The sequence below is a fragment of the Ruditapes philippinarum genome, unplaced genomic scaffold, assembly GCF_026571515.1.
Source record: "Ruditapes philippinarum isolate M1 unplaced genomic scaffold, ASM2657151v2 ctg6156_1_1_1_1, whole genome shotgun sequence".
In the NCBI taxonomy this organism is placed as follows: Eukaryota; Metazoa; Mollusca; class Bivalvia; order Venerida; family Veneridae; genus Ruditapes; species Ruditapes philippinarum.
The window spans coordinates 1-22,309 of NW_026865533.1; the positions used below are offsets into that span (position 1 = coordinate 1).

At 34.3% G+C, this 22,309-nt stretch overlaps 1 protein-coding gene across 5 annotated transcripts; it reads right to left on the reverse strand.

The window, feature by feature from the left end:
- Positions 1-279: 279 nt before the first annotated feature.
- LOC132729453 (protein ABHD18-like) lies at positions 280-22,309 on the reverse strand. Of its 5 annotated transcripts, none has more exons than XM_060715219.1 (12): positions 22,216-22,309; positions 18,570-18,721; positions 15,011-15,095; positions 14,272-14,372; positions 13,343-13,421; positions 12,830-12,914; positions 11,284-11,311; positions 9,522-9,660; positions 8,360-8,449; positions 7,417-7,521; positions 5,075-5,763; positions 280-337 (listed from the first exon to the last, which is right to left on the reverse strand). In XM_060715219.1, the coding sequence occupies exons 2-12, from the start codon at positions 18,653-18,655 to the stop codon at positions 289-291; spliced, it is 1,536 nt and encodes a 511-aa protein (XP_060571202.1). In that variant the 5' UTR covers positions 18,656-18,721; positions 22,216-22,309; the 3' UTR covers positions 280-288. The 5 variants fall into 5 exon arrangements, with proteins under 5 accessions (XP_060571202.1, XP_060571206.1, XP_060571205.1 ...); XM_060715223.1 differs by lacking the exon at positions 8,360-8,449 and adding an exon at positions 8,526-8,615; XM_060715222.1 differs by lacking the exon at positions 22,216-22,309 and adding an exon at positions 21,939-22,200.

Sequence of the window (22,309 nt, forward strand, 5' to 3'; positions counted from 1 at the left end):
TTAAAAATAAAACTCAGCAAACAAATACTATAGGAACATAAGTTTGACCAGTACAGATGTGCAGACTTGCCTTTCTCAAAGTTGGTTTTTGCACAGATCTATTGGTATTAAGCAAGTAATGGTTAATCTACAGCGTTGATAGAATGTGTTGCTCAATTACAAAAATATTTTCCTCATCCTAAACAATGTCACTGTATCACATTCCAAATTTTAACTACTTACATTTTGGTTTTTTGCTGCTACTTAAATGACCATGACTTAAGTCAAGATGCTCGTCTGATTTCATCTTTATAATATTTTTTGTATTTGCATTTCAAATGAATCTGCAATCGCTTTCCTGAAATTATAAAAAAAATTGAAAAATTTCAAAAAAATTTGAATTAAGCAAGGGAAATCTTTTTTTATTTTGTTTTTTTATTATGGTGGAACTAACATACTAAATAAAATTGTTCTTCAAGGTCGAAAAAAACATGATATCAAATGAAAATTAGTGTACTTCTTAATAACATGTCAATAAATGTTTTGAATAAAATCATAAGGAGTTCCATGTACAGTAAACCCTTTATATTTGCCCCTGGAGCAGTCAAAAAAATGTACAGTAAAAACCCTTGGAATTGGCCCTGGAACAGTCAAAATAAAATGTACAGTAAAACCCTTGGAAAATTTGCCCTGGAACAGTCAAAATAATGTAGCAGTAAAACCCCTTTAATATTTGCCCTGGAGCAGTCAAAATAATGTACAGTAAAACCCTTGGAATTTGCCCTGGAAACAGTCAAAATAAGTACAGTAAAACCCTTTATATTTGCCCTGGAACAGTCAAAATTAAATGTACAGTAAAACCCTTGAATTTGCCCTGGACAGTCAAAATAATGTACAGTAAAACCCTTGGAATTTGCCCTGGAGCAGTCAAAAATATTGTACAGTAAAACCCTTTATATTTGCCCTGGAACAGTCAAAATAATGTACAGCAAAAACCCTTGGAATTCGCCCTGGAGCAGTCAAAATATTGTAGCAGGTAAAACCCTTTATATTTGCCCTGGAGCAGTCAAAATAATGTACAGTAAAATCCTTGGAATTTGCCCCTGGAACAGTCAAAAACTAGAACTATCACTAAATGTGATTAATACCCCACAAGACTGCTTCTGAAATGAGGATGTTACTTGTAACAGAATACCTTGTAAAAAAGAATTGAAAATATAGAGTTTATGGTTGTGGGCAATTAAAGATAATTGTGGTTCTATATGTTGCATTTTCCTTTCAATGTGGTTTTGGCCATTGATGAAGTTTAATTGAATTACTCTGTAATAAGTCCAGAAAGACAAAGAAAAGGAACAAAGGGCAATAACTCTATAAATATGAAGATAGAGTTATAGTTCTGTGCACTGCACTTCCTCTTATTGTGCTTGACCATTTGTATGAAGTTGTTTTGAATTCCAACCAGTATGTTTTTAAGTTTGCTCCTGACAAGGAAAAGCATCAAAGGGCAGTAACTCTGTATTTTGTCAAAATGGAGTTATGGCTCTTGTGCACTGCACTTCCTTTTAATGTCCTTGACAACTGTAAATGAAGTTTGTATTGAATTCCAAACAGTAGTTTTCAAGTTATGCTCTGGACAAGGAAAAGTAACAAAGGGCAATAACTCTGTAATTAGTGCAAGATGGAGTTATGGTTCTTGTGCACTGCACTTTCTCTCAATGTGCTTGACCATTGTATGAAGTTATATTGAATTCCAACCATTAGTCTTCAAGTTATGGTCCGGACAAAAAAGGCAATGGAAAAGCAACAAAGGGCAATAACTCTGTAATTACTTTAGATAGAGTTATGGTTCTTGTGCACTGCACTTCCCCTTATTGTGTTTTGACAATTGTATGAAGTTGTTTTGAAATTCCAACCAGTAGTTTTCAAGTTATGCCCCGGACAAGGAAAAGTAACAAAGGGCAATAACTCTGTAATTAGTCAAGATAGAGTTATGGTTCTTACGCACTGCACTTCCTCTCAATGTGCTTGACCATTATATATAGTTATATTGAATTCAAACTATTAGTCTTAAAGTTATGGTCCGGACAAAAAAAAAAGCAATGGAAAAGCAACAAAGGGCAATAACTCTGTAATTACTTTAGATAGAGTTATGGTTCTTGTGCACTGCACTTTCCCTTATTGTGTTTGGCAATTGTATGAAAGTTGTTTTTGAATTCCAACCAGTAGTTTTCAAGTTATGCTCTGGACAAGGAAAAGTAACAAAGGGCAATAACTTCTGTAATTAGTCAAGATAGAGTTATGGTTCTTGTGCACTGCACTTCCTCTCAATGTGCTTGACCATTGTATGTAGTTATTTGAATTCAAAACATTTTAGTCTTCAAGTTTATGGTCCGGACAAAAAAAAGCAATGGAAAAGCAACAAAGGGCAATAACTCTGTAATTTACTTTAGGTAGAGTTATGGTTCTTGTGCACTGCACTTCCCTTATTTGTTTGACAATTGTATGAAGTTGTTTTGAATTTCCAACCAGTAGTTTTCAAGTTATGCCCCGGACAAGGAAAAGTAACAAAGGGCAATAACTCTGTAATTAGTCAAGATAGAGTTATGGTTCTTGTGCACTGCACTTCCTCTCAATGTGCTTGACCATTGTAATGTAGTTATATTGAATTCCAACCATTAGTCTTCAAGTTATGCTCCGGACAAGGAAAAATGCAAACGGACGTCTGGACCGACCGACCGACCGCCCGACCGACCGCCGACCACCGGGGTGATCCTGATATACCCCCCAAACTTCGTTTTTTGGGGGTATAATAATGTACAGTAAAACCCTTGGAATTTGCCCCGGAGCAGTCAAAATATTGTACAGTAAAACCCTTTATATTTGCCCTGGAGCAGTCAAAATAATGTACAGTAAAATCCTTGGAATTTGCCCTGGAACAGTCAAAACTAGAACTATCACTAAATGTGATTAATACCCCCACAAGACTGCTTCTGAAATGAGGATGTTACTTGTAACAGAATACCTTGTAAAAGAATTGAAATATAGAGTTATGGTTGTGGGCAATTAAAGATAATTGTGGTTCTTATATGTTGCATTTCCTTTCAATGTGGTTGGCCATTGATGAAGTTTAATTGAATTACTCTGTAATAAGTCCAGAAAGACAAAGAAAAGGAACAAAGGGCAATAACTCTATAAATACTGAAGATAGAGTTATAGTTCTTGTGCACTGCACTTCCTCTTATTGTGCTTGACCATTGTATGAAGTTGTTTTGAATTCCAACCAGTATGTTTTAAGTTATGCTCCTGACAAGGAAAAGCATCAAAGGGCAGTAACTCTGTATTTTGTCAAAATGGAGTTATGGCTCTTGTGCACTGCACTTCCTTTTAATGTCCTTGACAACTGTATGAAGTTGTATTGAATTCCAAAACAGTAGTTTTCAAGTTATGCTCTGGACAAGGAAAAGTAACAAAGGGCAATAACTCTGTAATTAGTCAAGATGGAGTTATGGTTCTTGTGCACTGCACTTTCTCTCAATGTGCTTGACCATTGTATGAAGTTATATTGAATTCCAACCATTAGTCTTCAAGTTATGGTCCGGACAAAAAAGGCAATGGAAAAGCAACAAAGGGCAATAACTCTGTAATTACTTTAGATAGAGTTATGGTTCTTGTGCACTGCACTTCCCCTTATTGTGTTTGACAATTGTATGAAGTTGTTTTGAATTCCAACCAGTAGTTTTCAAGTTATGCCCCGGACAAGGAAAAGTAACAAAGGGCAATAACTCTGTAATTAGTCAAGATAGAGTTATGGTTCTTACGCACTGCACTTCCTCTCAATGTGCTTGACCATTATATATAGTTATATTGAATTCAAACTATTTGTCTTAAAGTTATGGTCCGGAAAAAAAAAGCAATGGAAAAGCAACAAAGGGCAATAACTCTGTAATTACTTTAGATAGAGTTATGGTTCTTGTGCACTGCACTTTCCCTTATTGTGTTTGGCAATTGTATGAAGTTGTTTTGAATTCCAACCAGTAGTTTTTCAAGTTATGCTCTGGACAAGGAAAAGTAACAAAGGGCAATAACTCTGTAATTAGTCAAGATAGAGTTATGGTTCTTGTGCACTGCACTTCCTCTCAATGTGCTTGACCATTGTATGTAGTTATATTGAATTCAAACATTTAGTCTTCAAGTTATGGTCCGGACAAAAAAAAGCAATGGAAAAGCAACAAAGGGCAATAACTCTGTAATTACTTTAGGTAGAGTTATGGTTCTTGTGCACTGCACTTCCCCTTATTGTGTTTGACAATTGTATGAAGTTGTTTTGAATTCCAACCAGTAGTTTTCAAGTTATGCCCCGGACAAGGAAAAGTAACAAAGGGCAATAACTCTGTAATTAGTCAAGATAGAGTTATGGTTCTTGTGCACTGCACTTCCTCTCAATGTGCTTGACCATTGTATGTAGTTATATTGAATTCCAACCATTAGTCTTCAAGTTATGCTCCGGACAAGGAAAATGCAACGGACGTCTGGACCGACCGACCGACCGCCCGACCGACCACCGGGTGACTCCTATATACCCCCCCAAACTTCGTTTTTGGGGGTATAATAATGTACAGTAAAACCCTTGGAATTTGCCCCGGAGCAGTCAAAATATTGTACAGTAAAACCCTTTATATTTGCCCTGGAACAGTCAAAATAATGTACAGTAAAACCCTTGGAATTTGCCCTGGAACAGTCAAAATAATGTACAGTAAAACCCTTTATATTTGCCCTGGAACAGTCAAAATAATGTACAGTAAAACCCTTGGAATTTGCCCTGGAACAGTCAAAATATTGTACAGTAAAACCCTTTATATTTGCCCTGGAACAGTCAAAATAATGTACAGTAAAACCCTTGGAATTCGCCCTGGAGCAGTCAAAATATTGTACAGTAAAACCCTTTATATTTGCCCTGGAGCAGTCAAAATAATGTACAGTAAAATCCTTGGAATTTGCCCTGGAACAGTCAAAATAATGTACAGTAAAACCCTTGGAATTTGCCCTGGAGCAGTCAAATTGAATATCAAGGCCCAATAATCACATAGTCGCTCACCTGAAATCTTTCCTGCCCATGATAAAACCAGATATATGTCCATGTTGTAATGTTCGTACTTGACTTCCTGGCCATATTTCACTGAGCTTCAGGTATCCTTCCACCGGGATATATTCGTCGTTCTCTGCTGTCACAATTATAATCAGTTCCGTATCTAATGGAACAGAAAAATTATCCAGATGTGTACATTCGTCCATCACTCCCTTCATAAAATGCCTGCAATCCTGAGCGAGCTGCTGTTCCACAATTTTATCTGCCGCACTGGACTTGAACCACGAAGGAAGTCCTGGCAACCCTGGTAGTTTATTTCTAATGCCCTCCAGCCACCTTAAAATATTAGAACTTGACTGGTTTGATGAATTTTCTGTATCAGCAGACTGGTTTTCCAATGGTTTTTCGCATTCAGGCTGGTTTGTGTTTGTATTTTCTGACAGGTGTGATGACTGGTTTTCCCCTGAGTTATTAAGACTTGGTGTTGACTGAGTAGCTATTGAATCACTTAAAGTAGTAGACTGTGTCCCTGATTTATTTTGTTTGTCCAGGTCCTTTGACTCTGGCAGACGGTAATTATCTATATTGAAGATGTCTAACTTGCCACCATTATCCTTCGCATTCTTGACGTAGCTGTCTTCGAGCTCGTGAAAATATTTCCTTCCTTCACTGTACATAGAATCAGGTGTGTTCCAATACTGTAACAATAATACATCCGGTAATGTGTAAAATATCACCTCATAATTTTATAACCAAAAATATGTTTCACTGTTTTTCATTGGACAATTGATAAGTTTATATTAAGTATATACATGGCTGCTGTTAATTAGTAAATTAATTTTCATCTTTCCAACAAACAAAGGGACTGAGCAGTATCATAAAATTGTTATATTGACTTGTATGTTATATGATCAGGTTTATATCTCCATATAACCATGTTTTTATTACTATATAATCTTTGCTTAGTGGCTTGGGTTATGTAAGCTTATGTCTATTCTGAACCATTGCACAGTAGATAAAACAGACCACTTGACCATGTCTTGCGAGCCTATACAAGTCAATGTGTATCATGTCTTGTAAGCCTATACAAGTCAATGTGTATCATGTCTTGTAAGCCTATACATGTCAATGTGTATCATGTCTTGCGAGCCTATACAAGTCAATGTGTATCATGTCTTGCGAGCCTATACAAGTCAATGTGTATCATGTCTTGCGAGCCTATACAAGTCAATGTGTATCATGTCTTGCGAGCCTATACAAGTCAATGTGTATCATGTCTTGCGAGCCTATACAAGTCAATGTGTATCATGTCTCGTAAGCCTATACAAGTCAATGTGTTTCATGTCTCGTAAGCCTATACAAGTCAATGTGTATCATGTCTTGTAAGCCTATACAAGTCAATGTGTATCATGTCTTGCGAGCCTATACAAGTCAATGTGTATCATGTCTTGCGAGCCTATACAAGTCAATGTGCATCATGTCTTGCGAGCCTATACAAGTCAATGTGTATCATGTCTTGCGAGCCTATACAAGTCAATGTGTATCATGTCATGTAAGCCTATACAAGTCAATGTGTATCATGTCTTGTAAGCCTATACAAGTCAATGTGTATCATGTCTTGCGAGCCTATACAAGTCAATGTGTATCATGTCTTGTAAGCCTATACAAGTCAATGTGTATCATGTCTTGTAAGCCTATACAAGTCAATGTGTATCATGTCTTGCGAGCCTATACAAGTCAATGTGTATCATGTCTTGCGAGCCTATACAAGTCAATGTTGTTCATGTCTTGCAATAACAAGCACCTGCTACTTCCAATCACTGTACCTTTCTTTGGATCTTAATTATTTTAACTTTTACATTCCTTGTGAAAACAGGAAGTAGATTTGTTTATCCACTGTGCAGTGGGCAATTGGGTCAAAAATCTTTACAACTTATAATAGTAATATCTTAAAACTGCAAGTAAGTAATACAACTGCTACAACTGTTTATTGTTAACTAATTATTGCATACTGTAAAACTTCATTTGCTTCTTATAACATTAATGTGCTAAAAAAATTCTTGTATGAGATAAATATCTGCGGATGCGCAGCGTGGTCTGGATCCATGCTGGTCACAAATCATTATGTTGGTTTTGTCGTGACGCGGCTCAGTTAGATATTTATCTCATACAAGAATTGTTTTAGCACATTAATATTCATGAATAGGAGAAAACATGATAAACATGTATAAACAGTACAAAATAAAAGTTTAAAGTAATTATAAAGTAAAGTTTTTTTTTAGGAAATTACAATAACGCAAGTTATAAACTGTGTTTGGTTAGGTTACGATTCAAGTTATAAATAAACATACCGGTTCAGGGGAGACAATCAACTTTTTCAACTCTCTTTCATACGCTTCATCGGCCCCGTATTGTTTTATTAATAGATCCCAGGGGATGGCTTTACTTAGAACTCCCTGTAATATAAAACATTAACATCATTTTACATTTCATGATATTTTTCATGATGAATTATATGATGAATATCTGAGAGACATATGTCTTCACTGTTTCAAAGTGAGTGAGAGTTTTGTACATGTTATGTTGAAACTAATACAAAAGCATAATATTGATAAAGATGAAACTATTCAATAAACAAGATATTCAAACTATCAATATCAAGCTGTTAACAAAAGTTCTATGACTAAAGAAAACAAAGAATTTACCAAATTTTACCTTGACCACGGCACCAGTGGCCTCATACCCTGCCCAAGCACAGGGTAGAGGTCTTAGCAAGGTACATACACACCAACTAACTATAGTACAAACTAATTAACTTCTTGTAGTTTAAAAAAAGTTTTATTTTTTCTTCTCTATATGTTTATCATGCAAACAAGGGAAAATATGCCTGTTTCAGCTAGAGAAGTCATTGAAACTTGCGATATAAAATATCATAAATTTTGAACAAGTTAAACTAACAGCTATCAAAAAGAACTGCAATCATATAAATATGGCATCAAGAAAAACCCAGCTGAAACCATGTAATACATCGTGAAACAATAATAAACAAAACAAAAACAAAAATTATATTATAAATCCATTTTACCATGTTATAATGGTATGTCAGAAAAAAACCCAACTCAAAACTATCATGCAAGTATAACAAAGAATAGGCTATCATATTAATATGACGGAGAAAACAAAACTACTTCCATGCAATAGATAAGAAACAAACTGCTAAGAACTATGTAAATATCACAAAAAAACAGCTACATGCATGTGTGGTTCAAAACAATTAACCATGTAACAACTTACATGTGTAAAAACTCCTGCTGCCGTACTGCCTGACATACAGGGTATAAGGGAAATAGGTTTGTGCCAGTTCGTAACTCCAAGAGAGGCCATCTGTAATAAATTGTATATATATGATAAATATTGTGTACTATGTAAGTCTATACGTTGTGCAGTGTGTAAAACTTACATGTGTAAAGACCCCTGCAGCAGTACTAGATGACATACATGGTATGATAGACAGAGGTTTATGCCATACAGTTGCCCCTAAAGAAGCAGTCTGAAATTTATACAAAATGTTTTATCATGTCCCTTCACAAGCTTTCACATGTCCCTTTGCAACATTGACATGTCTATAAGGAATTTAGAACAATAAAATATCAACCTACATAAATTCATTGAGGGACAAGAGTTGTGCCAATGTATCAACTGACAAAGCTAATAAAGCGAAACATGTATTGATATTTAGATTTGTGTTGGTTTTTTGATCTACTTGTCCTGGCCAATAAAATTCCAAATACAACAAATGTAGATTCTGTTCAAACGTCTGTCTTCATTTTGTTTCCTGCTCCAGGTAGTGTTTTTTTATGTCAATTTTAACACATTTTTGGTCATATGTTGTTGGTCGGTTCACCTAGAAGGCCTTCCTAGATTACTAACTTGTAATTTTCAATCTCTCATAAATTTAATTAATTCTGTATATCTAAGGATTTTTTCTCTCTCTTTCAGGCATGAGAGGGCATTTGAGTAGAACCACTAACCCTTCATAAGCTAGATGAATAGCTTCCTTATTACGAAAGACTGAAAAGGCCCCGATGGGATTCGAACCCACAGAGGTGAGGGGCAAGACCACATAGGCAAATAATAACACAACAATAATTATTTGATAAAGTTTCTATCATTTTGAACCATTTCAAGAAAAACAACATATTTGTCTTAAAGAAGTCACTCACATTTACCATTTGAGTCTAATTTACTGTAAATTTTCATGAAGCAAAAATAATAAATCAAATTACAATGCATGAATAAAAGTATTGTTTTATTATTAATCATTTGGTCAAAAGTCCCATCAATGGAACATTTAACCCAAGAAAAATAAATGTTCAACCTTAGTTATTTAAGTGTTTGTGTCAAACCATTGAGGTAACAAAAAAAGTAAAAGGTTTTAACTAGGTAAATAACGTACATGTCCACCCATGGAGATCCCTGAAGCACCAAGAGGTCCATATCCTAGTCTGTCCAGCCAATTAAACAATACTAGAGACTCCAGTATTATACATCCTCCCATTATAAACAAATCATTTACTTCATGTAGACTAGAACGACTGAAATAACAAATATAGGTATTTACTTATATGGTTAATGAAGAATTAAGGCCTGTTTTTAACCATATGAAATAAACAACTGCTTAAAAAAATCAATAGAACCAGGCTAGCTCTAACCACTCTATACTGCTAGCTGGATAGTGTCCTCATATGGTAAGAATCCGAAATCCCTGGCTGAATTCTTACCAACAAAGCAAGTGATTTGAAGTCATGAGACCTTACCTAGCCTATTCTGCAGGGTTCTCACTAGGACTTTAAAACATGGAGTCCATGGACTCCCAACCCTGAAAAAGTTGGAGTCCAAAAGCACGTCGCAATTAATATGTTTACAGATTAGTCATTCAATGCTCACAATAGCATTGCTGATATTTTGAATCTTCAAGAGACTTTCAAAGTTTATAGTTATTCAAAAGAAACTCTGAACTACATATTATAATTATTGTTTTGTTGTTAATATTTATTATGAATTTATTTCATTATAATGCATCAACACATGGAAATCGTTTTTGTTTTTTACTTTTATACCAAATCAAATTTTGTTCTGGTTAAATAAGTCCACTCTTAAGACAAAAAGTTTATATTTGTAAAAAAAAACGTAAATGTATATAGGCAGCGTTTAGCGGAATGAATAGGAAAATCGTGTACAGCTTCACACAGAGTGTAAGAGATTTATCCGATCGACAATTATTTTAGCAAACATCTTCAAAAGGGGGCAAATTGAAGATCGATTTTTAAAGATTTAATGTTGATTAAATAATAAAGGAATAATTCATTCACATGTTTGGCTTGGAAACTGAGAATTTTTGCGAAATTTTAGGGTTTCTGACGAACGTGAAATCGCCGATGTTCGGGATCAATTTTCGGATAAAAGAAAAGCGTATGTGTATTTTGGTTTGTTGTCCTGGCATTTCGGCACAATACCTTAAATTCTTAATACTCTTATAGAACTTTTTTTCAAGAATGAAACTAAAGCAAAATTGTGCCTAGAAAATGCCGAAAATATTCGACAATCATTCAAAATTACACTCATTTGTAATTTGAGAATAACAGTCTTTTAACTTGAGGCGTAAATAGTCGATAATTTTATCCTTTAGTCGGTAAAATTTGCTAATTTCCAATCAACTGTTGATCAAAGATATAAAATTATCACCTTGTGTTATATCTGGTAATTACACATACAGCGTGTGTATACATTAGTCTGATCACTATTGCGTGATAATGATCGGAAGGCGTTATCGCTGATTGGCTAATTGCTTCACGGGTCGATGTGCATAGGACCGCCTACCTATAGACTGACACACGCTGACGTATTTGTGTATTTGTGGTTGTAGAAAATCGGTAATGTTCATGCGTCCCCAGGCAAAATTAAGCGTACGTGGAATCCTTACTCTGAAATATTTGCGTCCAGCTGTAATAAACATGCGTACCGGGACGCTGAAATAAGCGTCCCCGAGAACCCTGTTCTGCCCTAGATACCTGGTTTATTTAAGTATTTTGGTATTAGGATACCTCACTTTAACAATGGACATGCCCATAAAAATATAATTATTTATATTTAAAGCGATTATTTTTTTTCCATAGCAGATATATCTTTTTTTATCATAAATTATTTGAAACACTTACAATTGGGCTTTGGGCCTCCTGGTACCATCTTTAAAACATATGTCAAGGAAAATTTTAAGATACATTTTGCAGGGCTTCCATTAGATTTGAAAATTTGGAAGTCAGAGACTGAAAAATGTCTGACATTGGAAGTCCGTCACATTATATAGGTAAACAAAAGCACCGCTAGGCGGAGCATTATATGCCCGAAAGTGATTTTTTTGTAAAGATGAAGCATTTGTAAGACATGGGAGTCAAATAAAGTATTACCTCCTTCAAATAACAATCCTCCTTTGAAGTTTCAATATTGTGGTCCAAATGGAACTTAAGTCATGCCCCAGAAACTGTTTTCAATTATAAGGTAAATGTGCCCTTGACCTTTGACCTTGTGACCCCAAAATCATTAGGGGTCTTCTACCCAATATGGACAATCATACTATGAAGTTTAAACACAGTAGGCCAAATGATACTGAAGTTATGTTCCGAAAACTGTTTTCAGTTTTAAAGTAATAGTGACTTGACATTGTGACCCCAAAATCAATAGGGGTCTTCTACCCAATATGGACAATCATCCTATGACATTTGAATATTGTGGGCTAAATGGCACTTAAGTAATGCTCAAGAAACTGTTTTCAATTTCTAAGTAATAGTGACCTTGACCTTTGACCTTGTGACCCCAAAATCAATAGGGGTATTCTTCCCAAAATGGACAATCATCCTATGAAGTTTGAACACTGTGGGCCACATAGAATTTAAGTTATGCTCCGGAAACTGTTTTTAGTTTTAAGTTAATAGTGACCTTGACCTTTGACCTTGTGACCCCAAAATCAATATGGGTCTTCTTCCCAATATGGACAATCATCCTATGAAGTTTGAACACTGTCGGCCAAATGGAACTTAAGTTATGCTCCGGAAACTGTTTTCAGTTTTAAGGTCATAGTGACCTTGACCTTTGACCTTATGACCCCAAAATCAATAGGGGTCTTCTACCCAATATGGACAATCATCCTATGAAGTTTGAATATTGTGGGCCAAATGGAACTTTAGTTATGCCCGGGAAACCAAATTGCTAACGGACAGACGGACGAACAGACGGACGGACGCTGGGGGGTATAACATAATATGTCCGAAATTCTTTCGGGCATATAAAAATGAATAGCTTTGTATTTTGGAAGTCACAAGCCAAAATCAAGGATTAAATAAATGGCTCCAAAACTTCCAGTAATAAAAGCCCTGATTTTGTAGTATCTAGGGAAATGAAACACAAAATTAAATCATAAATGGAATCATTTTACTTTACATATTACCATCTTGTCACAGGACTTCTTAAATCCATCTACCAAGCTCCCTGGAGAGTATTTTATACTCACTTATGTCAGCCCTCAAATGGTGCCATAGAGTAACTTATTCAAGATTGTCTTAATTTTCAATTTTCAATTTGAACTGAAGCACTGTGGATCAAGGAAATTAGCAATGGCCTTGACAGGACACCATAATTGGCAACCTCTAAATCCCAAAGCTGATTGTCCTACACCTAGACAACAAAATAATGTTTTCAAAAGGATACAGAATGGATTTTCCAGTATTAAAGATGCAATGCCTTCTTCTTGCAGCAGTGGTTTAGCCATTAATTCTCTTCTTCTACCAAATCCCTGTATGGACCATAGAAGAATAAATGTCAATAGGTATCACAAAATCAATAATCAAAATAGTCATATATAACATTTTCTTGAATATTTTACATACACGTTAATGAAAAATAACTTAAAAATAATCATTTTAATGAAAGATGAAAGTGTAAGCTTAATAGGGAGGGCATCAATTTATAATTCAGGTGGGTGGCTGGTTCAATCCCTGGGCAAGGTGAAATTTTTCAATAACAATTGATCCTGGACATTTAGCCTAATGGTCATTTGTCTCTCACCTCTGATTCATAAATCATGTTGAATTAGTAGTACATGTAGGTCATTGGCAGAGAAATCAGTAATTACTGGTTAGTTATCCAGGAAAGCTGGTTGGGTGAAACAACCACCAAAATTAGTTAAAATCTGCTTAAAAACAAACAAATGTGCTAGCTTACATGATCACCAGTTCCTCCCATCTGTACACACATTGGTCTTAAATGACTCTTCCATTCTTTAGGTAATACCATCTGAAATCTGTAAGACAAGAAATCGTATCTCAATGCAATCCTTAACCTGTTGAAATTTTTAAACGTTAGAAGCATCAGCCTCAATGGATGCTTCCTAAAAAGCTTTAGCAGAACCAAGATTATGACATTTCTGCAAGGAAAAGCACTCAGAAACCTTTACCTTATAATTTCCAAACCCCATCAAGTGTTATATCTATTCTACTTTTCCAAAAAATAAGATCACATTTTAAGCCTTCCAAAAAACAACACTAGAGGATCATTCTTTAGTAATTCTTTTCTCTTTAGAGATATTTGAACAAACAGAAACAATACTTTTGTATGAACATGAGCTGTAACACTTATCATAGTCTATCTAAAGTTCCACAAATGCAATTATTTTTTATTTTTCATTTTTGGAATTAAGTTAGAATTTCCAAATAGTTGGCCATGTAGTTGAACTTACAGTACTCACGCTACTTTTGCTTTTTTGAAAGAAAGAAAGAACAATAATAGTTATTAAGTATTTTAGAAGAACAAGAGCTGTCCATAAGACAGCAAGCTTGACTATTACCACTGATTGACAGCAAGAAAAAGGGACATAACTTTGTAAAAAGGTAACTCAAGAGTTATGGGACCTATGCCTATCATGTAAGATAATCACAAAGAACAAGCATGTGAAGTTTCAGCCAACTCCTTAGTTTTTGGGATATCAACTTGCATGCAGAAACTTAACCAAAGTGTGATGGCGACACTAAAGTGAATACAAAAGCCCCACCCTATTATTCATATAGTCGAGCTAAAAAAGTACATGAATTTCTGAGGATTAATGTACCTTTAAACATTACATTTGCCAAAACATCATTATTCTCTGTAATTACCTTGCAATTTCTGTTTCTTTTGGCACAATTCCTGGAAGAATCTCCTTCAGTGGAGACATAAAATGTCCATCCAGCAGACGAACGTCTCCATTTATAACTTCCTGTTAAAAAGAGAGTAAAGGAATTAGTTCTTGTATATTGAGTTCAAATGAAAAGGCATCTAACAATTGATAACAGTATAAAAAGAGTTTAATATAAAGAAAATAATATAATTTTTGTTGCTTTAATATCACCTTCTTTAAGTCCATGTAATTTATATGTATGTACAATAACAACAGGGCCATAATGGCCCTAGAATTCACTGCCACAAATGGTCATAATTCTTCAATGCAAAAGTAGGGATCTGAGTAAAAGGATTTAAGCATGCTTTTCATTTTCTTTTTACATGCAGCATTTATAAAACTTTTACAGCTGTCCACAAGCAAATACTTACACAACTTGCCAAAATCTTAACTGTAGGCAACAGTATATTTGAATGAAAGATATTTACAGTTGGTTTTTCCTAAAGTCATCAGTGATAAAAGTCCAGGCTATATTTATACAACATACTATATATCTATTCTAGGCACTGTAGAAGACTTACCTGTATTATCCCATGTAAGTCTATATAAACTAAGTGACCCCTAGGGCGTAATTACGATCAGACTCCCAACAGTAAAGATGGACAGTTGCCAAACGACCTTCACAATTCCAGCTTGTCATAAAAACAAACAGAAACAAACAACAAAATATTCCCTACCTTATCAATGTATACTGGATAATCTTGTGGTACAAGATGTCGACATACGTCTCTGTTACCTAATTTCTTCCTTAGGTTGAATATTCTGAAAAGGTCAATTAAGTCAAATTGTGTAATTAACATCTTTTAAACAAAGCTGTATAGGACTCTGAATTTCTGAAATGTTCAGGACCAACAACAAATCAGTTTTTCATATGATCAAACTATTTTTTGGAAATCACTCTCGGTGATTTTATTTCTATCTATCACTTTAATAAAGCTGACTTTATGGATGAAGGGACTAAGTTCATGTTGATGAATACATGGACAATTATTCATAAGTTTTATCAAAACAAACTTTAATCTTGAAAAATACTTAATTAGTGAATATTTTCTGTCTCATTCCTGGATATTTCCAACATATGCTGGTACATGATTCATGAACCTTACAATGATTTTTGTTATGGAATTTGATATGGCCCTCTGGATATCTGTTTTGGGTCTTGGGGTTTTGACATATTAGTTATGGGTCTTGACATAGTTGTTATGGATCTTGACATACATGTATATGTTATTGGTCTTGACATATTTATTATGGCCCTCCACATGTATGTTATTGGTCTTGACATATTTATTATGGCCCTCCACATATATGTTATTGGTCTTGACATATTTATTATGGCCCTCCACATATATGTTATTGGTCTTGACATATTTATTATGGCCCTCCACATGTATGTTATTGGTCTTGACATATTTATTATGGCCCTCCACATATATGTTATTGGTCTTGAACATGTTTATTATGGCCCTCCACATATATGTTATTGGTCTTGACATGTTTATTATGGCCCTCCACATGTATGTTATTGGTCTTGACATATTTATTATGGCCCTCCACATGTATGTTATTGGTCTTGACATGTTTATTATGGCCCTCCACATGTATGTTATTGGTCTTGACATATTTATTATGGCCCTCCACATATATGTTATTGGTCTTGACATGTTTATTATGGCCCTCCACATATATGTTATTGGTCTTGACATGTTTATTATGGCCCTCCACATATATGTTATTGGTCCTGACATGTTTATTATGGCCCTCCACATATATGTTATTGGTCTTGACATATTTAGTATGGCCCTCCACATATATGTTATTGGTCTTGACATGTTTATTATGGCCCTCCACATGTATGTTATTGGTCTTGACATATTTATTATGGCCCTCCACATGTATGTTATTGGTCTTGACATATTTATTATGGCCCTTCACATGTATGTTATTGGTCTTGACATATTTATTATGGCCCTCCACATGTATGTTATTGGTCTTGACATATTTATTATGGCCCTTCACATGTATGTTATTGGTCTTGACATATTTATTATGGCCCTCCACATATATGTTATTGGTCTTGACATGTTTATTATGGCCCTTCACATATATGTTATTGGTCTTGACATATTTATTATGGCCCTTCACATATATGTTATTGGTCTTGACATATTTATTATGGCCCTTCACATATATGTTATTGGTCATGACATATTTATTATGGCCCTTCACATATACAAATATATGTTATTGGTCTTGACATATTTATTATGGATTGTCACATATTTCAAATGGACCTTGACATATTTGTTATGGCCCTCCACATATTTGTTACAGGTCTGGAATACTTGTTATGGACCCTGACATACATGTATTTTTTATGGGTCTTGCCATATTTGTTATGGATCTTGACATATTAGTTACATATCTTCACATATTTGTTATGGATCTTCATAGAACCATGTGTATTTTTGAAGAGGCTTAGCATAATAATTAATTGTTGCCAAAAAACACTCATGAATCTCTTCATGAATTTATCTTATTCATAAAACTAAACAAGAGGGCCATGATGGCCCTGAGGTCGCTCACCTGTATATACCCCCCCCCCCCCGGGCCAATTTTTACCCAAGGGCTTTTATTTGAACAGACTTGGTAGACACCCATAAGAAGATGTTTCATGCTAAACATCTAAGTTCTAGCTCATTGGGTTTTTTAAAAGATGATTTTTTAAGTTTTTACTATACACATATAGTTAAAAACAATGACACCCCTGGGGCAGGGCAAGTTTTGACCCTTGGGCTTTTATTTGAACAAACTTTGTAGATATTTACTAAAAGATGTTTCATGCTTAATATCTAAACTCTAGCTATTCGGGTTTTTTCAAAGAAGATTTTTAACTTTTTGCTATACACATATAAGGAAAATCAATGACCCCCGGGGCGGGGCCAATTTTGACCCCAGGGCTTTTATTTGAACAAATTTGGTAGACAACCATTAGAACATGTTTCATGCTAAATATCTTATTTCTAGCTCTTTGGGTTCTTTAAAGAAGATTGTTTAGGTTTTTACTATATGCATATAGGGAAAATCAATGACCCCCTGGGGCGGGGCCAATTTTGACCCCAGGGCTTTTATTTGAACAAACTTGGTAGACACTCACTAGAAGATGTTTCATGCCAAATATCTTAGCTCTAGCTCTTTGGGTTCTTTAAAAGAAGATTTTTTAAGTCTTTACTATATGCATATAGGGAAAATCAATGACCCCCTGGGGCGGGGCCAATTTTGACCCCAGGGCTTTTATTTGAACAAACTTGGTAGACACTCACTAGAAGATGTTTCATGCTAAATATCTTAGCTCTAGCTCTTTGGGTTCTTTAAAAGAAGATTTTTTAAGGTTTTACTATATGCATATAGGGAAAAGCAATGACCCCCTGGGGCGGGGCCAATTTTGACCCCAGGGCTTTGGGTTCTTTAAAAGAAGATTTTTTAAGTCTTTACTATATGCATATAGGGAAAATCAATGACCCCCTGGGGCGGGGCCAATTTTGACCCCAGGGCTTTTATTTGAACAAACTTGGTAGACACTCACTAGAAGATGTTTCATGCCAAATATCTTAGCTCTAGCTCTTTGGGTTCTTTAAAAGAAGATTTTTTAAGGTTTTACTATATGCATATAGGGAAAATCAATGACCCCCTGGGGCGGGGCCAATTTTGACCCCAGGGCTTTTATTTGAACAAACTTGGTAGACACTCACTAGAAGATGTTTCATGCCAAATATCTAAGCTCTAGCTCTTAGGGTTCTTTAAAAGAAGATATTTAAAGATTTTTCTTTCGGTTGCCATGGCAACCAGAGTTCTGCATGGAATTAAATTCTTTGAACAATTTTTAAAGGTGACCACCAAAGGAACATTCCTGTGAAGTTTGGATGAAATTGGCTCAGTGGTTTATGAGGAGATGTCATTTAAAGCAAAAGTTTACGGACGGACGCCGGACGGACGCCGGAAGAAAAGCGATCACAAAAGCTCACCCTGTCACTTTGTGACAGGTGAGCTAAAAAGGTTGTTGTTTTCTACAAGAAAATGCATGATTTCTTTGCAAAAACATGTCATGAAAATTGTTGTTAAGATAATGTTTTTAGCAAAAGAAATGAAATTCTAGTATTTTGAGAATACATAATGAATGTATTTGTTTAAATAACTTAAAAACATGCATTCAAAAATTAATTAGACTGGTTATACCTTTTCATATCCTCTGGTTTCCCCCATCCTTTAGTATAAAGGCTTGTAACTATCAAACGTCTCCAGAACCAGTCAAGTTTACTCATAACACACTCCAATTAACCTTTCCTTGACCTTCACTTTGACCTTTAAATGACCTTGCTGACAAACACCTAAAAATAGAATATGAGTTGACACAGAATATTATCACTAAAGAATCACATATTTTATGCATGTATAATTCTCCTCTAAAGCATTTATTTAAATATATGTACTCTTAAAATTTTCCTTTACAATAATTTAAAAAAAAATTCCATGTACTTACAGCTGATATTAAGAAACAATTAACTCTAGTACAAAATTAAATGCTATAAGGAAGTGTTGGAAATACTCGGCTAATTCAGGCAAAAATAGTAAACACCGTTGCCCTCCAGGCAAAAGATGTCATTTCAAGTGTCACATTCATAATAATTTAAACATCAGATGATTTAAAACACATGTAGACAAATCAAAACAGAGATTTCCCTACTTTTTTTCTTGTATCTATGTCTACTTATTACGTCCTCAAATATATTAAAATTAATGTAAGGCACAGGTATACATAATATTCTCAATTCTTCTTTTAACACAAATCAATTCATTTAACACTAAATGTGTATAAAAAAAAAGATTTTTGTTAATAAAATTACTAAAAATAATACTTAAAGGCCCATTGTGCCCAAAATTGATATTACTTTTAATTCTAAAAAAAAATTGTGTGCCCTGTTACAGCTTCAAAAAAATTACTCATTTACCATTTAACTGAACCATATTTTGTTTCTTTTGCATTTTGACAGTGGTTTTACTTTCAGCATTTTGATTTGAAGTAAAAATACTACTTTTTTTTTAATTTTGCTACTATTTCAAATTTAGCATTACTTTCTTCGGGTAAGAATAAATCAAATATGCTTTAAATACTGTTTCACTACAGCCAAACCTTACACAAGAGCGATCAATATGAAAAAAAGTCTGAGTGATCTTAATTAGCAGGTGGCCTGTATTTATGGGACTTACAGGTATCAAGGAAAGGGATTTATTTTTTTCCGCACCACTACAAATTTATTTTGATTATTTCTTACAATAAGGTTATTGTAATGTTGCTTTAACAAATGAAACCTACTGCAGTATAATTAATTGAAAAATTTGGAGGAACTGATGAAAGCTCACCAAAACTCTTAGCTATTTTAAGTTGCTAAACCTTTACACTATTGGCAACAATTGAATCTACAAATTCTATAAGATTGCCAAGTTTGATTACAATATCTTTAAAAATAAAAAAGTTATGAAGTTTTTAATAAAAATTTCGCTTTGCTCGGGTCCGCGAACTCGAATCATTTTCCTATATAATATATCGGTACAATGTTCCAGAAAATCACGACATTTCACAAACTTCAAACCTTCATAACTTTTTTATTTTTAAAGATATTTTCAAAATTTAAAATGTTCTAAGTTAGTCTATTTTAATTCTATCATTAAAACACACTTAAAAAACATTGTAAAAATGTTGAAATTTTAGCTGGGGTTGCTAATGTGACTAGTGCAGACCAAGATCAGCTGAATTTTCAGCATGCTGTCTCATCATGGTCTGAACAGTTCACTATTCAGTCAGTTCATATTTTAAATTTTTACCTGAAAGATCTAGATGGACAATTTCATTGCAGATATTGAGTGTGGCAATGGTTAATGTGTTCCATATTTTTATATATTTTTAATGTCTTTTTTACCCCCCGAGCCATAAGAAAAGATTTTAAAATAAAGGCTCATATCACAATATTTTTTAAATAGCAAATTAATATGATCACTTATCAAATTTTATTGTACTTCCTAGTTATATGAAAATTAAAATATAAAATCATAAATGTAAGAACTACATGCACGAACCTTTGTTTTTAAAGTGTGTATAATTTACCTTAGATAATATATTATATAATAATACTTTAATCCTTTTCACACCTACACTACTATAATTATGTTTCATAAAATGTATATTAACTTTAAATTGTCATTCATGTTATGATTAACTTTAAATGTTTCAGGATAAACGAGCCCAATATATTGCACTACATCAGGGTTCTCACAAGGACTTTAAAACATGGAGTCCATGGACTCCCAACCCTGAAAAAGTTGAAGTCAAAAAGCGTGTCACAATTAATATGTTTACAGATTAGTCATTCAATGCTCACAATTAATGTCACAATAGCATTGCTGATATTTTGAATCTTCAAGAGACTTCCAAAGTTTATAGTTATTCAAAAGAAACTCTGAACTAGATAGTATAATTATTGTTTTGTTGTTAATATTTATTATGAAATTATTTCATTATAATGCATCAACACATGGAAATCGTTTTTTTCCTCACTTTTATACCAAATCAAATTTTATTCTGGTTAAAAAAGTCCACTCTAAAGACAAAAAGTTTGTATTTGTAAAAAAAAACGTAAATGTATATAGGCAGCGTTTAGCGGAATGAATAGGAAAATCGTGTACAGCTTCACAAAGTGTGTAAGAGATTCATGAGATCGACAATTGTTTTAGCAAATATCTTCAAAAGGGGGCAAATTGAAGATCCATATTTAAAGATTTAATGTTGATTAAATAATAAAGGAACAATTCATTCGCATGTTTGGCTTGGAAACCGAGAATTTTTGCGAAATTTTAGGGTTTCTGGTGAACGTGAAATCGCCGATGTTAGGGATAGAATCTAAATATCAAAGAAAAGCATATGTGTACCTGGCATTTCGGCACAATATCTTAAATCCAAATACTCTTATAGAAAGTTTTTGCAAGAATGAAACTAAAGCAAAATTGTGCCTAGAAAATGCCGAAAATATTCGACAATCTTTATAATGCCGAAAATATTCGACAATCATTCAAAATTACACTCATTTGTAATTTGAGAACTTGCGGCATAAATAGTCAATAATTTTATCCTTTTGTTGGTAAAATTTGCTAATTTCCAATCAACTGTTGATCAAAGAAAAAAATTATCACCTCGTGTTATATCTGGTAATTACATGTTACTGTACAGCGCGTGTATACATTAGTCTGATCACTATTGCGTGATAATGATCGGAAGTGTTATCGCTGATTGGCTAATCGCTTCACGGGTCGATGTGCATAGGACCACCTACCTATAGACTGACATGCGCCGATGCATTTGTGTATTTGTGGTTGTGAACAATTGGTAATGTTTATGCGTCCCCAGGCAAAATTAAGCGTACATGGAATCCTTGCTCTGAAATATTTGCGTCCAGCTGTAATAAACATGCGAACCGGGACGACCAAGCTGCCTAGACAACTGGAATTCTATCATTAGTAAACAGCAATGCTATAACAACATTTAAAAAGTACCTTCTTAAATATTGGATCTGCTGTTCAGTAATGAAATTTGAAGTTCCTCTAGTAGAAGTATCCGAAATTCATGGTGCATTTGTTTTATCCGATTAATATGACACTTGCGTGTAAATCATTACAAAATTTATGCTACTACGATTATCTTATATCAACATTAGGAATTCTTATCCTACTTATAAAATCTCGACAATTTCAAAGAAGAAATGGACATTCTAGTTTAAATATTGACGAAATAATGTAAAATGTGGTAAAATTATAAATCAGTTGACCTTACCTTGGGTTACGTCCCTTGTCTCGGATGACTAAAATACGCAACGAAGATTTTTATTGCGCAACGGGCGCAACTGAGTTTCTATTTGCAAGAATTT